Source organism: Equus przewalskii, chromosome 18 (assembly GCF_037783145.1).
Source record: "Equus przewalskii isolate Varuska chromosome 18, EquPr2, whole genome shotgun sequence".
Classification (NCBI taxonomy): Eukaryota; Metazoa; Chordata; class Mammalia; order Perissodactyla; family Equidae; genus Equus; species Equus przewalskii.
Window position 1 is genome coordinate 39,535,874 of NC_091848.1, and position 15,376 is coordinate 39,551,249.

The following is a 15,376-nucleotide window of genomic DNA, read 5'->3' on the forward strand; positions in this document are numbered from 1 at the left end:
AAACACATGGAGACAGAGATTGGATTGGTGGTTACCAGAGGGGAAGTGGGGAGGCAGGAGGGCAAAAGGGGTGATTAGGCACATGTATGTGGTGATGGATTGTAATTAGTCTTTGGGTGGTAAACATGATGTAATCTACACAGAATTGAAATACAATGATATACACTCAAAATTTATGTAATGTTATAAGCCAATGTTACTACAATGAAAAAATATGTAAGAAAAAGAATCATCATGAGGTTTTGGTCTATTTCACTATACTAAAACAAGTGAATGAGATTAAGAATGACTTTTGGTTGTAATTATTTCTGTATTTTCTTTGTAGGGATTAATCATTTCATGCGAGAGACAGTGAAGAATTGTAAAAGAGATGGGTTCGTTCAGACCATTCTGGGAAGGCGTAGATATTTACCAGGAATCAAAGACAACAACCCTTATCATAAAGCTCACGTATGTTGAAATTTCTCTGGGTTTTTAACTTAATGTTTCAATGACATACACTTTTTCAGCAAAGACTAAACACTACTAATGTCCCTTTTAGGGATCACTAGCATGTTAATTGAATCTTCGGTTTCATTAAGGACTTGTGAAGTGATGGCACATGCCAGTGTTTGCTGAACACAGTCTTTGGGAGACTAATGTAAATATGAGTTCACTTAATAATACTTCAATTAAAGATCTTTTGTTTCAGTAAGCCAATTATTTATTAGCTTTGGTTAATAAGTTATAAATAAACTTAATTCTTACATTTGCTAATTGTTCTATTTAGGGTACCATACACTAGTTTGTCATATCACACTAGATTGTCAGTGTCTTCAAAGATTAGCCAGTCATTTAATTTGTGATATTTTTTGGTTCATTCCACTTATTTATTTTTTTATTTTAATGTTTTTTGGTGAGGAAGATCAGCCCTGAGCTAACATTTGTTGCAAATCTTCCTCTTTTTGCTTGAGGAAGATTGTATTTGAGCTAATATCTATGCCAATCTTCCTCTATTTTGTATGTGGGACACTGCCATAGCATGGCTTGATGAGTGGTGTGTAGACCCGTGCCCAGGATCTGAACCCACAAACCCCAGGCCGCCAAAGTGGAGCATGCAAACCTAACCACTGTGCCAATGGGCCAACCCCCAACTTGTTTGTTTATTTTAACTACACTGGTTCATCAGAGGTTATCAGGATACCCAAAATATTGAAGGTTATTTTTAGCATCATTTTAAAGATTTGTTGATGGGATTTGCTCAAATTATGATTAAAATCTCTTTCTGAAATCATTGGGATTCATAGAAGTATTCTATGTAGCTGAGCAGTTAAACTTCTATTATAGTCCAAATCTTCCTATTTTAACTGATTGTATTTTGCCCTTCCCCCATACTTTTGTGTGTCAGTGTCCGCTGAACATTGTATGTAATGAAAATACCTAGTCCCCAAACTGCTAAACTTCTATCTGGAGCTAGCAGCCTTCAGAGCAGTAGTGCTCTTAGGGACCATAGAGAAATAGTTGACTTTTACTTCACTCTCTGGCCTCCCATATGTCCACATACAGACATCAGATATTATCAGGCTTTTACCGTATCTCTAAATGAACTAGGCACTATAGTTTAGTTGATGCACTAAGAAAAATGAGTCTTGAAATGTAGCAGAAGAGATAAAGCAAAATAAACAAATATAAAAATGACATATATACTCAATTATTTAGGCTTCAAGGAAGAGGTCAGACTTGAACAGATTCTTGAAGATGATTTAAAGTTTAGATTGTTGGGCATGAGAAAAAGACAATCACAAGTGGATAAGAGTTTGAGGATTGGCTAGAATCTAATCTGGTAGGAATGGAGAGTTTGAGTTGTTACTTAGGGGTAGATGATTTTTCTACTGGTCAGATGGAATCAGCTTGTGGAAGGCTTTTAATGGCAGGCTGAGAAATTTAGACTTGGTCTAACACGAATTGATTATGTTTCTTGGGATTTACATGACGAAAAGTGGTAGATAGAGTTAGTAATGTAGATGAACCATATAATTTTTTGAAAACTAATATTTTTGTACCTAAAGATGTGAGAGTAAGACTTTTCATGCCAAATCCTTAGGAGTCAAAATTCTAACTGATTCATTAGGTTGTTGCTGAGAAAAGAAAAAATTTCAACACTGAGTTAGGAATAGAGTACATATAGCCAGATTTCTTTTTTGGTTTTGGTTTGGTTTAGTTTTACTTTTTGTTTAAATTTTTATTGTACTGAAAAATATACATAGAGAAAGCACAGGAAACAAATGTAAATTTCAGTAAATTATCACAGAACTACAGCTTTGTAACCACCATTCAAGTCGAGAAATAGAAATATTTTCAGCACCCCAGAAGGCCCCGCTCATGCTTCCTCCTAATCACCATCCACTGCTTCCCAGAAATAACCATTATCATAACTTCTAACCCTATAGTTTTATGTATTTTTGACCTCTCTATATGTCATGTATGTGTATTCTTCTGTGGCTGGCTTCTTGCACCCAAAATTACATAGGAAAGTCATTCATGTTGTTTCATGTATGGGTAGCTGTATAGTACTCTATTATATGACTATACCATGATTTATCCATTTTTCTGTTAATGGGCCTTTGGGTTTCCAGTTTGGAGCTATTATAGATCTTGCTGGTTTGAGCATTCTTGTCCAAGGTTCCTGGTGTACATATGCTTCCATTTATGTTTATTGAAGACCTAGTCATAGAAATGCTGCTTATCTTCAGCTTTGGTAGAGAAAGTGAAATTGTTTTTCATGCTGGTTGTAGCAATTTGTCCTCCTGTTGGAAGTGTATGTGAGTTCTCATCGCTCTGCATCCCTGCCACCATTTGCTTTCAAGTTAGTATAATTTTAGGTATTCTGGTGGGTGTAAAGTAGTATCCTGTAGTTTTAATTTGAATTTCCTTGAATACTAATGAGGTTGAGCAACTTAACAAATATTTATTAGCCATTTAATTTTTTTTTCTTGGGAAAGTGCCTATTCAGGTGTTCCTGTTCATTTTTTTGTTGGGTTTTCTGTCTTTTTCTTATTGATTTGTAGGAGCTTATTATTGGTTATATGTGTGGAAAGTATTCTCTCCATACTGTGTCTGCCCTTTTCATTCCTTATTTGTAATTTTACATGAGGAGAGGGTATTAATTTTGTTTATTCTTAAAATTTTTATCAAGGCATAATGTATGTGCAGTAAAGGGCACAAACAAGTGTAAAGCTTGAAGTTTTATGTATGCATGTACCCACATAACCACCATCATGATCATGATATAGAACTTTTCCAGACCCCAGAAGACTTCTTTACCTCCCTCCAAGTCAATAATGTGTCCCCTGCTTAAACACGTAAAACTATAGGTTAGTTTTGTATGAACTTGAATTTGATTTAAATGCAATCATACCATATGTACTCTTGGGTCTGAGTTTTTCTGTTCAGATGTAGGTCTGTGAGATTCATCAGTGTCATGTGAACTATAGTTCACTTCTTTATTTTAGCTGAGTAGTATTCCATTATAGGAACATACCAACACTTTATACATTCTAATATTGGCAGGCATTTTGTTATTCCCAGGTTTTGGCTGTCATTAAAAGAGCTGCTGTGAACATTCTTGTTTGTCTTTTGGTGAACATATGAACCCAATTCCATTGCCGAGTCATAGAGTAAGCATGTTTTTACCTTTAGTACATACTGCCTAACAGTTTTGCAGAGTGGTTATCCCAATTTACATTGCCATCAGCTACGCATATTGTATCTACTACATTCTTGCCATTACTTGATATCATTGGTCTTTAATTTTAACCATTCTGGTAGTTGTGTAATGCTATCTCATTGTGCTTTTAATTTGCTTTTCCCTAATGACTAGTGATGTTGAGCTCCTTTTTTATGTTTATTGACCATTTGGATATCTTCTTTTGCAAAGGATCTGAGTCTTACGTCTTTTGTGTTTTTGAGTTGTCTATCCTTTAACTGATTTATAAGAATCCTTTATGTATTCCAGATATGAGCCCTTTGCTTACATGGATTTATCAGTCTTTTGTATTGTTGTAGTACTTTCTTTGATGCGTTTAAGAAAGCTTTCTCTACCCACAACATCAAGAAAATATTCTATACAAGTTTTTGGTTTTGCCTTTTACATTTATATCTGCAATCAACCAGGAATTGATTTTTATGAATTATGAGAGCTTGAGAGTCAAGGTTTCTCTCCTTCTCCCGCCCTGCCATGGATATACAATTGTCCCAAACTATTTATTGAAAAGACTGATCTTCTTCCCACTGCTCTGTAGTTCCACCTTTGCTACAAATTAAATTTCCAAATATGGATGTGTCTGTTTCTGGACACATTATTTTGGTCTGCTGTATTTGCTCATCCTTTAGACAATGCCACACTGCCTTAGTTGCGTAGTTTTGTAAGGTGTCTTGATATATGGTAAAGTAAGTTTTTTTACCTTGCTCTTTTTTTTCAGGAATATTTGCCTATTCTTGGTTCTTTGCACTTCTATATAAATTGTAGAAGCAGCTTGTGAATTTCCACACAAACACAAAATTCTGTGGGGATTTTTTTTATTGCAATTGCCTTGTGTTCATAGATCAAGATGAGATTATAAACTTGAGTTTTCCAATCCATGAACACGACATTTTCTTTTTTTTAACATGATGTATTTGTCCATTTATTTAGGTCTTTAGGTCTTCTTAAATTCTCTCACTTACATTGTATAATTTTAGAGAAGAGATCTTATACCTTTTTTATTAGATTTATAGCTAGGTATTTGAAAAGTTTTGATACTATTGCAAATGGTATCTTTCTGTATTCTTCCTTTTTTACAATTTCTAACCCTTTGCTGCTGGTATGTAGAAATATAATTGTTTTTATTATTATTCTTTGTCTAGAAACCTTACAAATATTACTTACTAATTCCAATAATTTATCTGTAGATAATTTTAGATATTTTGTCTATACATTTATCATCTGCAAAAAAAGTAGTTTTATAACTACCCTTCCAAACTTTATTCCTTTTATTACTTTTGCATGACTTCCTAGCTGGGACAATGTTGAATAGAAATAGTGACAGTGAGCATCTTTGCTTCTTTTCAGATTTTAGAGGGAAATTTTAAACATTTTACCAATAAGTAGAACTTCCCTTTAGGTTTGTAATAGTGCCTGTGTCAGATAAAGTAAGCTCATAGAGTCTCTGTCACAACTACTCAACTGTGCTGTTGTAGTACTAATGCAATCATAGGTAATACAGAAATGAGTGTGGTTGTGTTCCAATAGAACTGTATTTACAGAAACAGGAGCTGGGCCAGATTTGGCCTGAAAGCTGTAGTTTGCCCACCCCTAGTCTAGCTGTTCCTTCTTTGAATGTAATCTGCCTTTTTTCTCTAGGTTGCTTTCAATATAGTGTTTTTCTTTCTGCCTGGTTTCCAGCAGATTTTCTGTGATGTGACTTTGTGTGCGTGTGTGTGTGTGTGTGTGTGTGTTTAATTCATGTGCCTCTGTGTTTAATTGATCCTTTGAGTGTGCTAGGACTTCTTGAATCTGCAGCTTGATATCTTTTGTTGATTTTAGACAATTCTTAGCCATTTCTTCTTCAAATACTGCTTTATCGCATTCTCTTCTCTCTTTTTGGGACTCCTATTATAATTTTTTAAAATCTTTAAAAAAAATTCCTCATATTTGATATCCTCTGTTATATTCCATGTTTATATTTTATCATGCTTAATTCTGGATATTTCCTTCTAACTTACCTTTCAGTTTTCTAATTTGCTCTTTACTTTGCTGTTGAACTCAGCCATTGAGCTTTTAAGTTCTAAATGATATAGAACTTTTCCAACACCCTAGAAGGCTTCTTTCTGCTCCTTCCAAGTCAATACTATTCCCCCGTCCCAGTGCACACCCACCAAACTATAGAGAAAACACTGTTTACGTGCTTTAAATTCTGTTATTTTTATTTTTCAGTTCTAAAGTTTCCTTTTTGTTCTTATTTTATGGGTATTTGATTCTTTGCTTAAATAGTCAATGTTGTCTTTTATTCTCTTGAACATATTAAACATTATTTTATAGTCTAATAAGTTTGATAGTAGTGTATATCCTATTAAGTCTCGCACTTGTATACCTGTAGTGTGTTCCTATTGCCTTTTGTTTTTCTTAGTTTTCTACAAAAGCAGTGATATTGTCTCAACTCCTTGTTGTCCTGGTTATTTTTTTATTGACTATGAAACATTGTATATAAAAGATTGTGGATATAATTTGAAGTATGTATGATGACATTACTTTTATTCAGAGGATTTACATTTGCTTTTGGCAGGAGACTAGAATGACCAACGGTATAGGGCTACTTTGATCCAACTTCAGGGATAGGGATGATGTGAAGCAAGGGTATTGTGCCCACACTATGCCAAGTTTATCTTTTTCCTAGGCTGCTAGTTTTGGAGTTGCAACTTGATGGTTTCCCAGGCCTCCTTCTGCTTGTTGGGCCCTGAACCCATACTCCAAACTCCAACTCCAGGCTCCTCAAGACCGTCAAGCTCTGCTCAGCTTCTTAGCCTCTCAGCTGTGTCTTCTGTAATCTGTTGATTTCCCTGGAAGAAATGGCGGTTATCAATGCCAGGATCACCTCCTTGGTTTCCTTTCTCTCACAACTTTCTAGGTTCTATAATTCTTCACTTCCTTTTTAACTGTCTGATTTATTCAAAGAGGTATTTTCCATCCAGCTTTTCCAGTTGTTATCAATGGGAGGGTTGATCCTAATGGCCTAATCTTCCATTAGCAGAAACCTGTATTTTTTAGGTACGTGAGAAAGCCCTGGCGATGAAGGAACTGAGACTATGAGACACAAAGCCAAGACTGCCAAGTTTTCTTATTTTGGGAGAGAACTGGGGAAGTACCATATCATGAAACTGAAGTATATACTTTAGTCACATTTTTGCTTGCTTATATCAGAGTAAAAACAACCCCAAAATTTCAGTGGCTTATAATAAGAAGCTTTATTTTTAATTCATGTTACAGTGTGATTCTACTCCATATTTTCTTCATTCTGGAATTCAGAAGAAAGGAAAAGTCCCTATCTGGGATAACCTTTGTTTTGTGACAATGTTGGATACTTTTAAAACTGCTTAGATGTGCCCTATGTTAGTTTTACTCACAGTTCATCCACCAAAACAAGTCAAGGCCATCCTTTCAGAGTGAACAGCACTTCAAATCACATGGCAATGAACGGGGCTGTGTAACTTCACGGAGAAAGGCAGCAAGTAATAGCAACAATAACACAGTCCACGACGCAGAGGCGTATAGTTTCAAGAAGAGGAGGAGTTAGTAGAACTCTGAAATTCAGTCACTCTTTAAACAGAGACAGCTAAGTGAGTTTAGAATGGATTCATCAGCATTAGACAAAACAACAGTCATAAAAAAAAGTTCTCTCTTTAACAGATATTTAATATCCTAGGAGTTGGGTGTTCCCCAGGTGACAGGGAACTTAAAAACATGTCTCAAGTTACGTAGATCCCTCCAATGAATAGACCCTTCCCATTTTCTGAGACCTTGTGGGACAATAGCAGTGATATTCATGGGTTGGTTCCACCTTCAATATTAACCCAGACCTCCATCCCTATTGCCCAGGATGATCACTTTTAGCAGCTATGGTTGCCTGCCAGGAAGCTCATTGGCAGCAGTAGTTTCAGGGAAGTTCTAACTTAATACCTAGGGATCTAAGATCCACATTTTCACTAGCAGCAGCTAATGATTAGCCCCAGCAGCCCATAAAAAGCTCTGATTCATACCAGAGAGCTCCAGACCTGCTCGGGCCAGCTCTACATAGGACCAAGAGGACACTGATATGGGGGATGCACTTGGAACATTCCACCCACATCACAAAGAATGATATTTTACGTATATGAATTTAGGATCAAGAGGAGTTGTATTTTGAAGAATAGATCCTTTAGAGTGAAGTTTAGAACAGCTAGAACATTGATAATATACGTTTATAAAATAAGTTAATTTTGAACTACTTAAATATATTTTAAGTATAAGGTAGGTTTTGGTTCCTAACTGATGTTGAAGATTTCTAAACGAAAGCTATCTGATTTTTTTCTATGTAATCTATCCTCATGTAGATGATAGCCCAGAATCTAGATCCCTGGATCATTCTTGTTGTTATTCTCAGGATGCCGCTTAATAGTTGATGTCCTGGGTCACATCTCGGTCCAGGTTTCCAATCTGGTTGCAGATGTAAGCACTGATATATGGACACTAAAGGCAAGTATGAAACCATGTTGGTGTCTGATGGAACACCTGTTGTTTTTATTGTTTTTTGTAGGCTGAGCGTCAGGCTATCAACACAACAGTCCAAGGTTCGGCGGCTGATATTGTCAAAATAGCCACCGTTAACATTCAGAAGCAATTAGAGACCTTCCACTCAAGCTTCAAATCCCATGGTCATCGGGAGGGTATGCTCCAAAGTGACAGAACAGGTTTGTTCGTAAATGAGGCTCCTGCTATAACATGGTGAGATTAAGCCTATCAGAAAAGAGAAGGGGAAGTATTTTATATATTAATTCTTAGCACTTCTCAAATGTTTTGGTCTCATGATGTCTTTATGCTTTTAGAATTATTAAGAATTCCAAAGAGCTTTTATTTATGTGGGTTATATCTACTAAGATTTACCATATTAGAAATTAAAACAGGGAATTTAAAAACATTTATTAACATTTTAAAATAACAATAATAAACTCACCATATATTAACATAAGTAACATATTTTTATGAAAATAACTGTAATTTTCAGAACAGAAGAAAATTGGTGATACGCAGCTTTATTTTACATTTCTGCAATCTCTTTAACATCTGGCTTAAGAGAAGACAGTTGGATTCTCTTATCTAGTTCTGCCTTCAATTTCTTGCAATATCACCTGTCCTGTAACCTCTGGAAAACCTGTACAGTCTAGGGTGATAAATGTCCCAGTTGGTGGCAGACTGATGAGTTTCCCAGGATGTGGGACTTTCAGTGCTAAAACCAGGATAGTTGATCACCTCGCTGTATACTTATGAGAGAATGAGACTATAAAGGAAAATAACTGCTGAGTGTTATGAAAATAATTTTGACTTTGCAGACGCTTTCAAAGGGTCTCAGGGATCCTCTGCGGTCCTCAGACCACACCTTAAGAACATGGTGATTTTCCTAGCTGTGACCTTCCATGTTCTCTGAAATCTGGGAATATACACTGAGTTGACCTCGTTATCACATACATTTTTTCTTGTTCTTCTTTTCAAAATATTTTCCCTAAGTTTTCTCCTTATTGCTTGGATAGATTATTTCTTGTTCTAACAAGCACGCATGACTTTTCCTTCTCAGTTTGTTCCATGTCCATATTTCCGCTTTAACTATGATTTCACTGTCACTGAGATTGTCAAACCATGACTGTAGCCATATTTTAAATTTTCCTGGGAAGAACTTAAGAAGGTTTGGAGCGTAAAGGGGAAGAATAAACTGCTGGAGGTGGGCAGAAAAGGTAGAGATTAGCTGTTGAGGATGGAAATTTTGCTATTTCTAGAAGAAACATACACATATGTTATAGAGAATAATATAGCCAGGTACATATATATAAAGATATTTACTTATATATACAAATGAGTAGATGTAAAAACTTATTTGCACATCAAATAAGGATTGTTAATTTTATTGTCTTCAATCTCCCGCAAAATCTAAGGCTGCTCATTCAACATTTTGTGTGTGAGCATGTGTGCACACACACAACACATGCACATACACACTCTTATATTTATAGAGAAAGAATATATGATCAAACTTATTTTGGGAATAACACTGTACTTTGGAAGATTTAGAAATAAAAATTATCAACCTTTGTTTAGATTTAAAATCTAAGGAAAGGAAGGGAAGATATGTTATCTGACTGTGAAATGTTTTCCTAACTCTTCACAGCAGAGTGATGCAGTGTCAAAATGAGGCTATAGACAACAACAACCTTTAGAGTGAGTGGAAGGCTATGTGGATATGTCACTAAGGATGACTTCATGGTGTTGTGCTGGGTTAAAGGTAGTAGTAGGTCAGTGGGTTCAAAGGGAGCTGAGCCTGAGGAAGCAGACCACACAGAGAACAGGAGGATGATGGCATTCTGGATCAGAAGCCAAGTAACCAAGGAAATCAAGAGGACAAATTTATGGTGATCAGAAATCAGAAAAGCCAGAGCATCCAGACAGCCAATGATGTGAGATAAGGGGGGCCCAATGGGTCAGATCAGATTCCAGCCAAACAGGCAAACAGATGCACAGCCTTTGCAGCCCTGGTGTCAAAGCAGCTTGCCATGGCCTCATCTGCCTTTGTTGTCTTATCTCGTGTGAGCCACCTCTGAGAAAACTTGGGCTGCAGATAGTGACGTTAAAGAACTTTCTGAGGGAAGCATCAGATATTGAGGGAGCACCAGACATAGAAGGAGACAGTATTTGTGCCGGCCTGAAGGATAAGTAGGAAATTTGGATGGCAGAAAGGAAGGACTGCTGTGAGATATGGGCAAACAATTAGAGGCAGTTACTCCAAAGGTATTCATGTTGAACCTTGTCTTAGTGATCAGAGGAGCATAATCTGTACCACTAGCCCCAGCTAGTTAGGAAATAGTCACTAAGTCTAGTACAGTGGTTTTAACCATTTTTGGAGTTTTAACCATTTTGAGAGTCATTTTGGAGTCTACTGAAAGGCATAGATCATTTTCACAGAAAAGTGTGCAGACAATAGACTCTTACATATAACTTCAAAGGATTTACATACTCTCTGAGGTCCACATTCGGACCCTAGGTTTAGAATTACTTGTCTAGAGAGTTTGGCCCAATTGGGGAAGCATCAGTTCTACAATAGTGACCATAAAAAGACATCATAGAGTGTCCCCCTTATAAAGCACTGCCTAATGACAATAGCAGTTCACTTTCCTGGAGCAGGAATCAGGCCCCATACTACCGTGGTGCTACTACTCAGTGGAGTTGGTAGTGGGAACTCCATGGAAAGAGAAGATGTTGGTTGTTCATGAGAAATAAGTTAGACTAGAGTTTGGAGCAGAGTTCTTCAAACTCCATTTACTGATTTCTTTGTTAGACTCCTCCTTTCTGGGAGGAAGTTGATGAGGATTTGAGCTTACCTGATAGGTGGGCTAGGTAGCAGCCAGGAAGTAGTTATTTTCCTGATAGTTTAAGGCTTATGTGTTTTAATCTCTTAATTAAAATTTCCCAGTTTCTCAAAATCTCTAAAAAAATTTCTCTTATGGTACAGTAACATGCTGATCAATATGCTACTTTTTTCACGGGGTAGGATTGTTACCAAAAAGAAAACTGCAAGGGATGTTCAGTCCAATCAGAGGTGGCTTCTTCATCCTTCAGCTCCATGATGAACTCTTATATGAAGTGGCAGAAGAGGATGTTGTTCAGGTATTTTTGCGGTGTTTGTGTCCAATCTATGGAAAGCTAAGACACCCTCTGAGCGTTCTAGCTGGATCTGGCAGAGCTCCTGCTCGTCAGGAGACCAGTTTGGGAGGTTGGCATGCCTGGCCCTTTTTGGATTTTGTGTTTTAAGCACCATGAAGTGAAGAGCTCCAGTCAGGCTTATCACCTCAGTGGGTGGGTTGGGGAACATTCTTTGATTGGGTAGAGAGTTTGTTAACCGTTTTTTTTTTTTTAACAGGTAGCTCAAATTGTCAAGAATGAAATGGAAAGTGCCATAAAACTTTCCGTGAAACTGAAAGTGAAAGTGAAAATAGGTGCCAGCTGGGGGGAGCTGAAGGACTTTGATGTGTGATTGTATGGCTGATGAAGTCCTCCTGGGGAGGCCTGGTGCAGGTACAATCAGGTGGAGAGAGTAGAGATCACCCTTCCACCTGCTTCATGAAAACAGACACCCTCAGTCTCTATGGACCTGGGATAGTCACTTTATAGTGTATCAAAATGTGTACCAGACTTTATTCTCTGTAGTGTAAAAAATTTTTTTTGAGGTAAAATACCAAGTTTAATGATTATATTTACTCTCAAAGAGTATCTATGAAGTTGCCTTTTCTAGTTTACTGTGGCTCTAAGCAGGCTCAGAGCACATGCTTGAAATATGCACTTAACACTTTGGGTCCTTATTGATCTGGGTTGAGTGTGAAGAATATGGAACTGCTGCTGCTGGGGCACTTTCAGTCCTGTCCCGGGGTGAAATGTGATACAGACCCCAACGGGAGCCACAGGCAGATAAGGATTTGGTTTCACATACACCACCAGGCTTAGGCATTGTGTGTGATTTTCCTCCAATATCAATTTAAGACTACTGAAGTGGTATTTTTAAATATATTGGCTAATAAATTATGAATTCTTAAAGTAGTAAGACTTGGTATGTAGTCTAGGAATGGACTTTAATGAAACACTGCTGCTGCTTCCTTTTCTTGCTCTACTTCATGCAGTGAAGGTATTTGCAATACTTAGGTATTATAAAATAAGATACACCTCTTCAAGAGGCATCCTCTTCTGCAAGGTCATATGTTTATGTTGCAGGTTAGTATAATACTGCCAGAGAAGGAAGACACCCCTTAGGAGTCCCTTAGTGCCTCTTGCTATTTTTGTGGCACGGTGAGAGCACGCATGCTAAAAAGATTGTACTTTATAACCCCAGTCAGAGGTGTGTAACTGACCCTTTTGCTGTTGAAATAAAATGAATTTATGAGAAACTTTATATCAGCAGTTCAGTTTTTAAAATTGTGTTTGGTCTAAGAGTATCAGAAACCTGTGTCTCCTATTTACTTATTCTGTAGTTTTCTCAACAATGTCTGTGCACATAGGAAGTGCTTATTATATTCTTAGTTATCAGAAGAGCTCTTTTATGTTTATTAATCAGAATAAAGAAAAAAGACAGTTGCTTTATAAACAAAATGTAATACACTATCAATAGTTGGATATTAGGGCACAAGATACTCAGACATGTTGTTTTGTGGGGGAGGGGGAGTGGGCAGAAGATGGCAGAGGTAAGAGGGAAGTTATGTCATTATTTCTCAAGTTTTTTCCATATTCATGTTTCTCAGAGAGAAAAGCTGTAATGCTGTCAGTATTATGGTGGCTTTGAGATCCAGCACAAGAGACAGCTCATTCTCTTCACTTGTGAGCATTCTCCAAATATGAGTGTAGACATATAGTTCATTCTCACCTCATTTTCTGCAGCCATGACCCTGCATGTGTAGTCATATGCATTTCCTCATCCTTTTTGACTTATCAGCTGAACTCAAAATAGGCAGTCCTGGCTCTGCAAGATTGAGTTATGCACAAATTCCAGTTACCAGGGTTTGCTTAAGTAATACTAGTGCCCCTACAACACAATTCAGATTTCAGTTACCATGGTGTATTAGCAGTAATTGCATAGAGTTCGAACTTCACTAGTATCTCTTCAGTCCACAGATCACTATGTAAATAGCAGATGTGCACTGTGGCAGAATAATGCCTGCCCCCAGGAAAACGCTCACATCCTAATCCTCTGAAGCCGTGAACATGTTATACTACATGGCAAAAGGGACACTGCTGCTGCGATTAAGTTAAAGATCTTGAGATGGGGAGATTATCTTGGATTATCTGGTGGTTCCAGTGTAAACACAAAGGTCCTCATAAGAGGAAGGCAGATGGTCAGAGTGAGAGGAGGAGATGTGACGATGGAAACAGAGTCAGACTGAGATTTGAAGATGCAGCATGGCTGGCTTTAAAGATGAAAGAAAGAGCTGTGAGCCAAGGTATGCAGGCGGCCTCTAGAAGCTAGAAAAGGCAAAGGAATGGAAATGGATTCTCCCCTACAACCTCTAGAAGGGATGAAGGCCCACCAACACCTTGATTGTAGCCCAATAAGACCATGTCAGGATTCTGACCTCCAGAACTGTAAGATAATAATTTATGTTGTTTTTATTTTTTTGTTTTTCAGTTTTATTGAGATATAATTGACATACAGCACTGTATAAGTTTAAGGTGTACAGCATAGTGACTTGACTTACATATATTGTGAAATGATTACCACAATAAGTTTAGTTAACATCCATCATCTCATAAAGATACTAGAAAAAAAAGTTTTTTTCCTTGTGTTAAGAACTTTTAAGATTTACTCTGTTAGTAATTTCAAATACATTATATCCCCAGTACTTATTTATCTTATAACTGGAAGTTTGCACTTTTTGACCGCCTTCATCCAATTCCCCCACCTTCCACTCCCCACCCCCTGGTAACCACAAATATGATCTCTTTTTCTGTGTTATTTTTTTAGAATCTACTTATAAGTAAGACCATACAGTATTTGTCTTTGTCTATCTGACTTTTTTCACTTAGCATAATGCCCTCAAGGTCCATCCATGTTGTTGCAAATGGCAGGATTTCCTCCTTTTTATGGCTGAATAGTATTCTACTGTATATACTGTATATTCCACAATTTATGCATTCATCCATCGATGGACACTTAAGTTATTTTCATGTCTTCGTTATTGTAAATAAGGCTGCAGTGAACATGGAGCTGCAGATATCTGACAGGTGTTTTTGTTTCCTTCAGATAGAGTTCCAGAAGCGGAATTGCTGGGTCATATGTTAGTTCTCTTTTTAATTTTTGAGGCTCTTCCACACTGTTTTCCATGGTGGCCACACCAGTTTACAGTGCCACCAACAGTGCGCAAGGGTTCCCTTTTCTCCACATCCCAGCCAACGCTTGTTATCTCTTGTCTTTTTGATGACAGCCTTTCTAACAGGTGTGAGGTGGTATCTCATGTGGTTTTGATTTGCACTTCCTGATGCTAGTGATGTTGAGAACCTTTTCATGTACCTGTTGGCCACCTGTATATCCTCTTTGGAAAAATGTCTATTCAGTTCCTCTGCCTATTTTAAATCAGGTTGGTTTTGGCTATTGAGTTGTATGAGTTCCTTATATATTTTGGATATTAATTCCTTATCAAATGTATGATTTGCAAATATTTTTTTTCCCATTCTATAGGTTGCCTTTTCATTTTGTCGATTCTTTTGCTGTGCAGAAGCTTTTTCATTTGGTGTAGACTCACTTGGTTATTTTTTTGTTACTTGTGCTTTAAGTGTCATATCCAAAAAATCACTGCCAAGACCAATGTCAAGGAAATTTTTTCCTATGTTTTTTGCTAGGAGTTTTGTGGTTTCTGGCCTTATATTTAAATGTTTAATCCATTTCAAATTAACTTTTGTGAGTAGTATAAGATAAGGGTTTACTTTAATTCTTTTACCTGTGAATCTCCAATTTTCCCAGCACCATTTATTGAAGAGACTATCTTTTCTCCAGTGAGTATTCTTGGCTCCTTTGTCAAATGTTAGTTGTTGGTCCATGTGTGGGTTTATTTCTGGGCTCTTGATTCTGTTTCATTG

The 15,376-nt window shown here is 37.1% G+C and overlaps 1 protein-coding gene across 1 annotated transcript in view; it reads left to right on the forward strand.

The window, feature by feature from the left end:
* Positions 1-12,701, forward strand: part of POLQ (DNA polymerase theta) — a 119,795-nt gene extending 107,094 nt beyond the window's left edge. Inside the window, exons 30-33 of the mRNA XM_008516178.2 lie at positions 326-450; positions 8,310-8,463; positions 11,310-11,425; positions 11,679-12,701. Coding sequence (XP_008514400.2) covers positions 326-450; positions 8,310-8,463; positions 11,310-11,425; positions 11,679-11,792 — 509 coding nt within the window. The 3' untranslated portion in view covers positions 11,793-12,701. The remainder of the gene's footprint in view (positions 1-325; positions 451-8,309; positions 8,464-11,309; positions 11,426-11,678) is intronic.
* Positions 12,702-15,376: the final 2,675 nt, after the last annotated feature.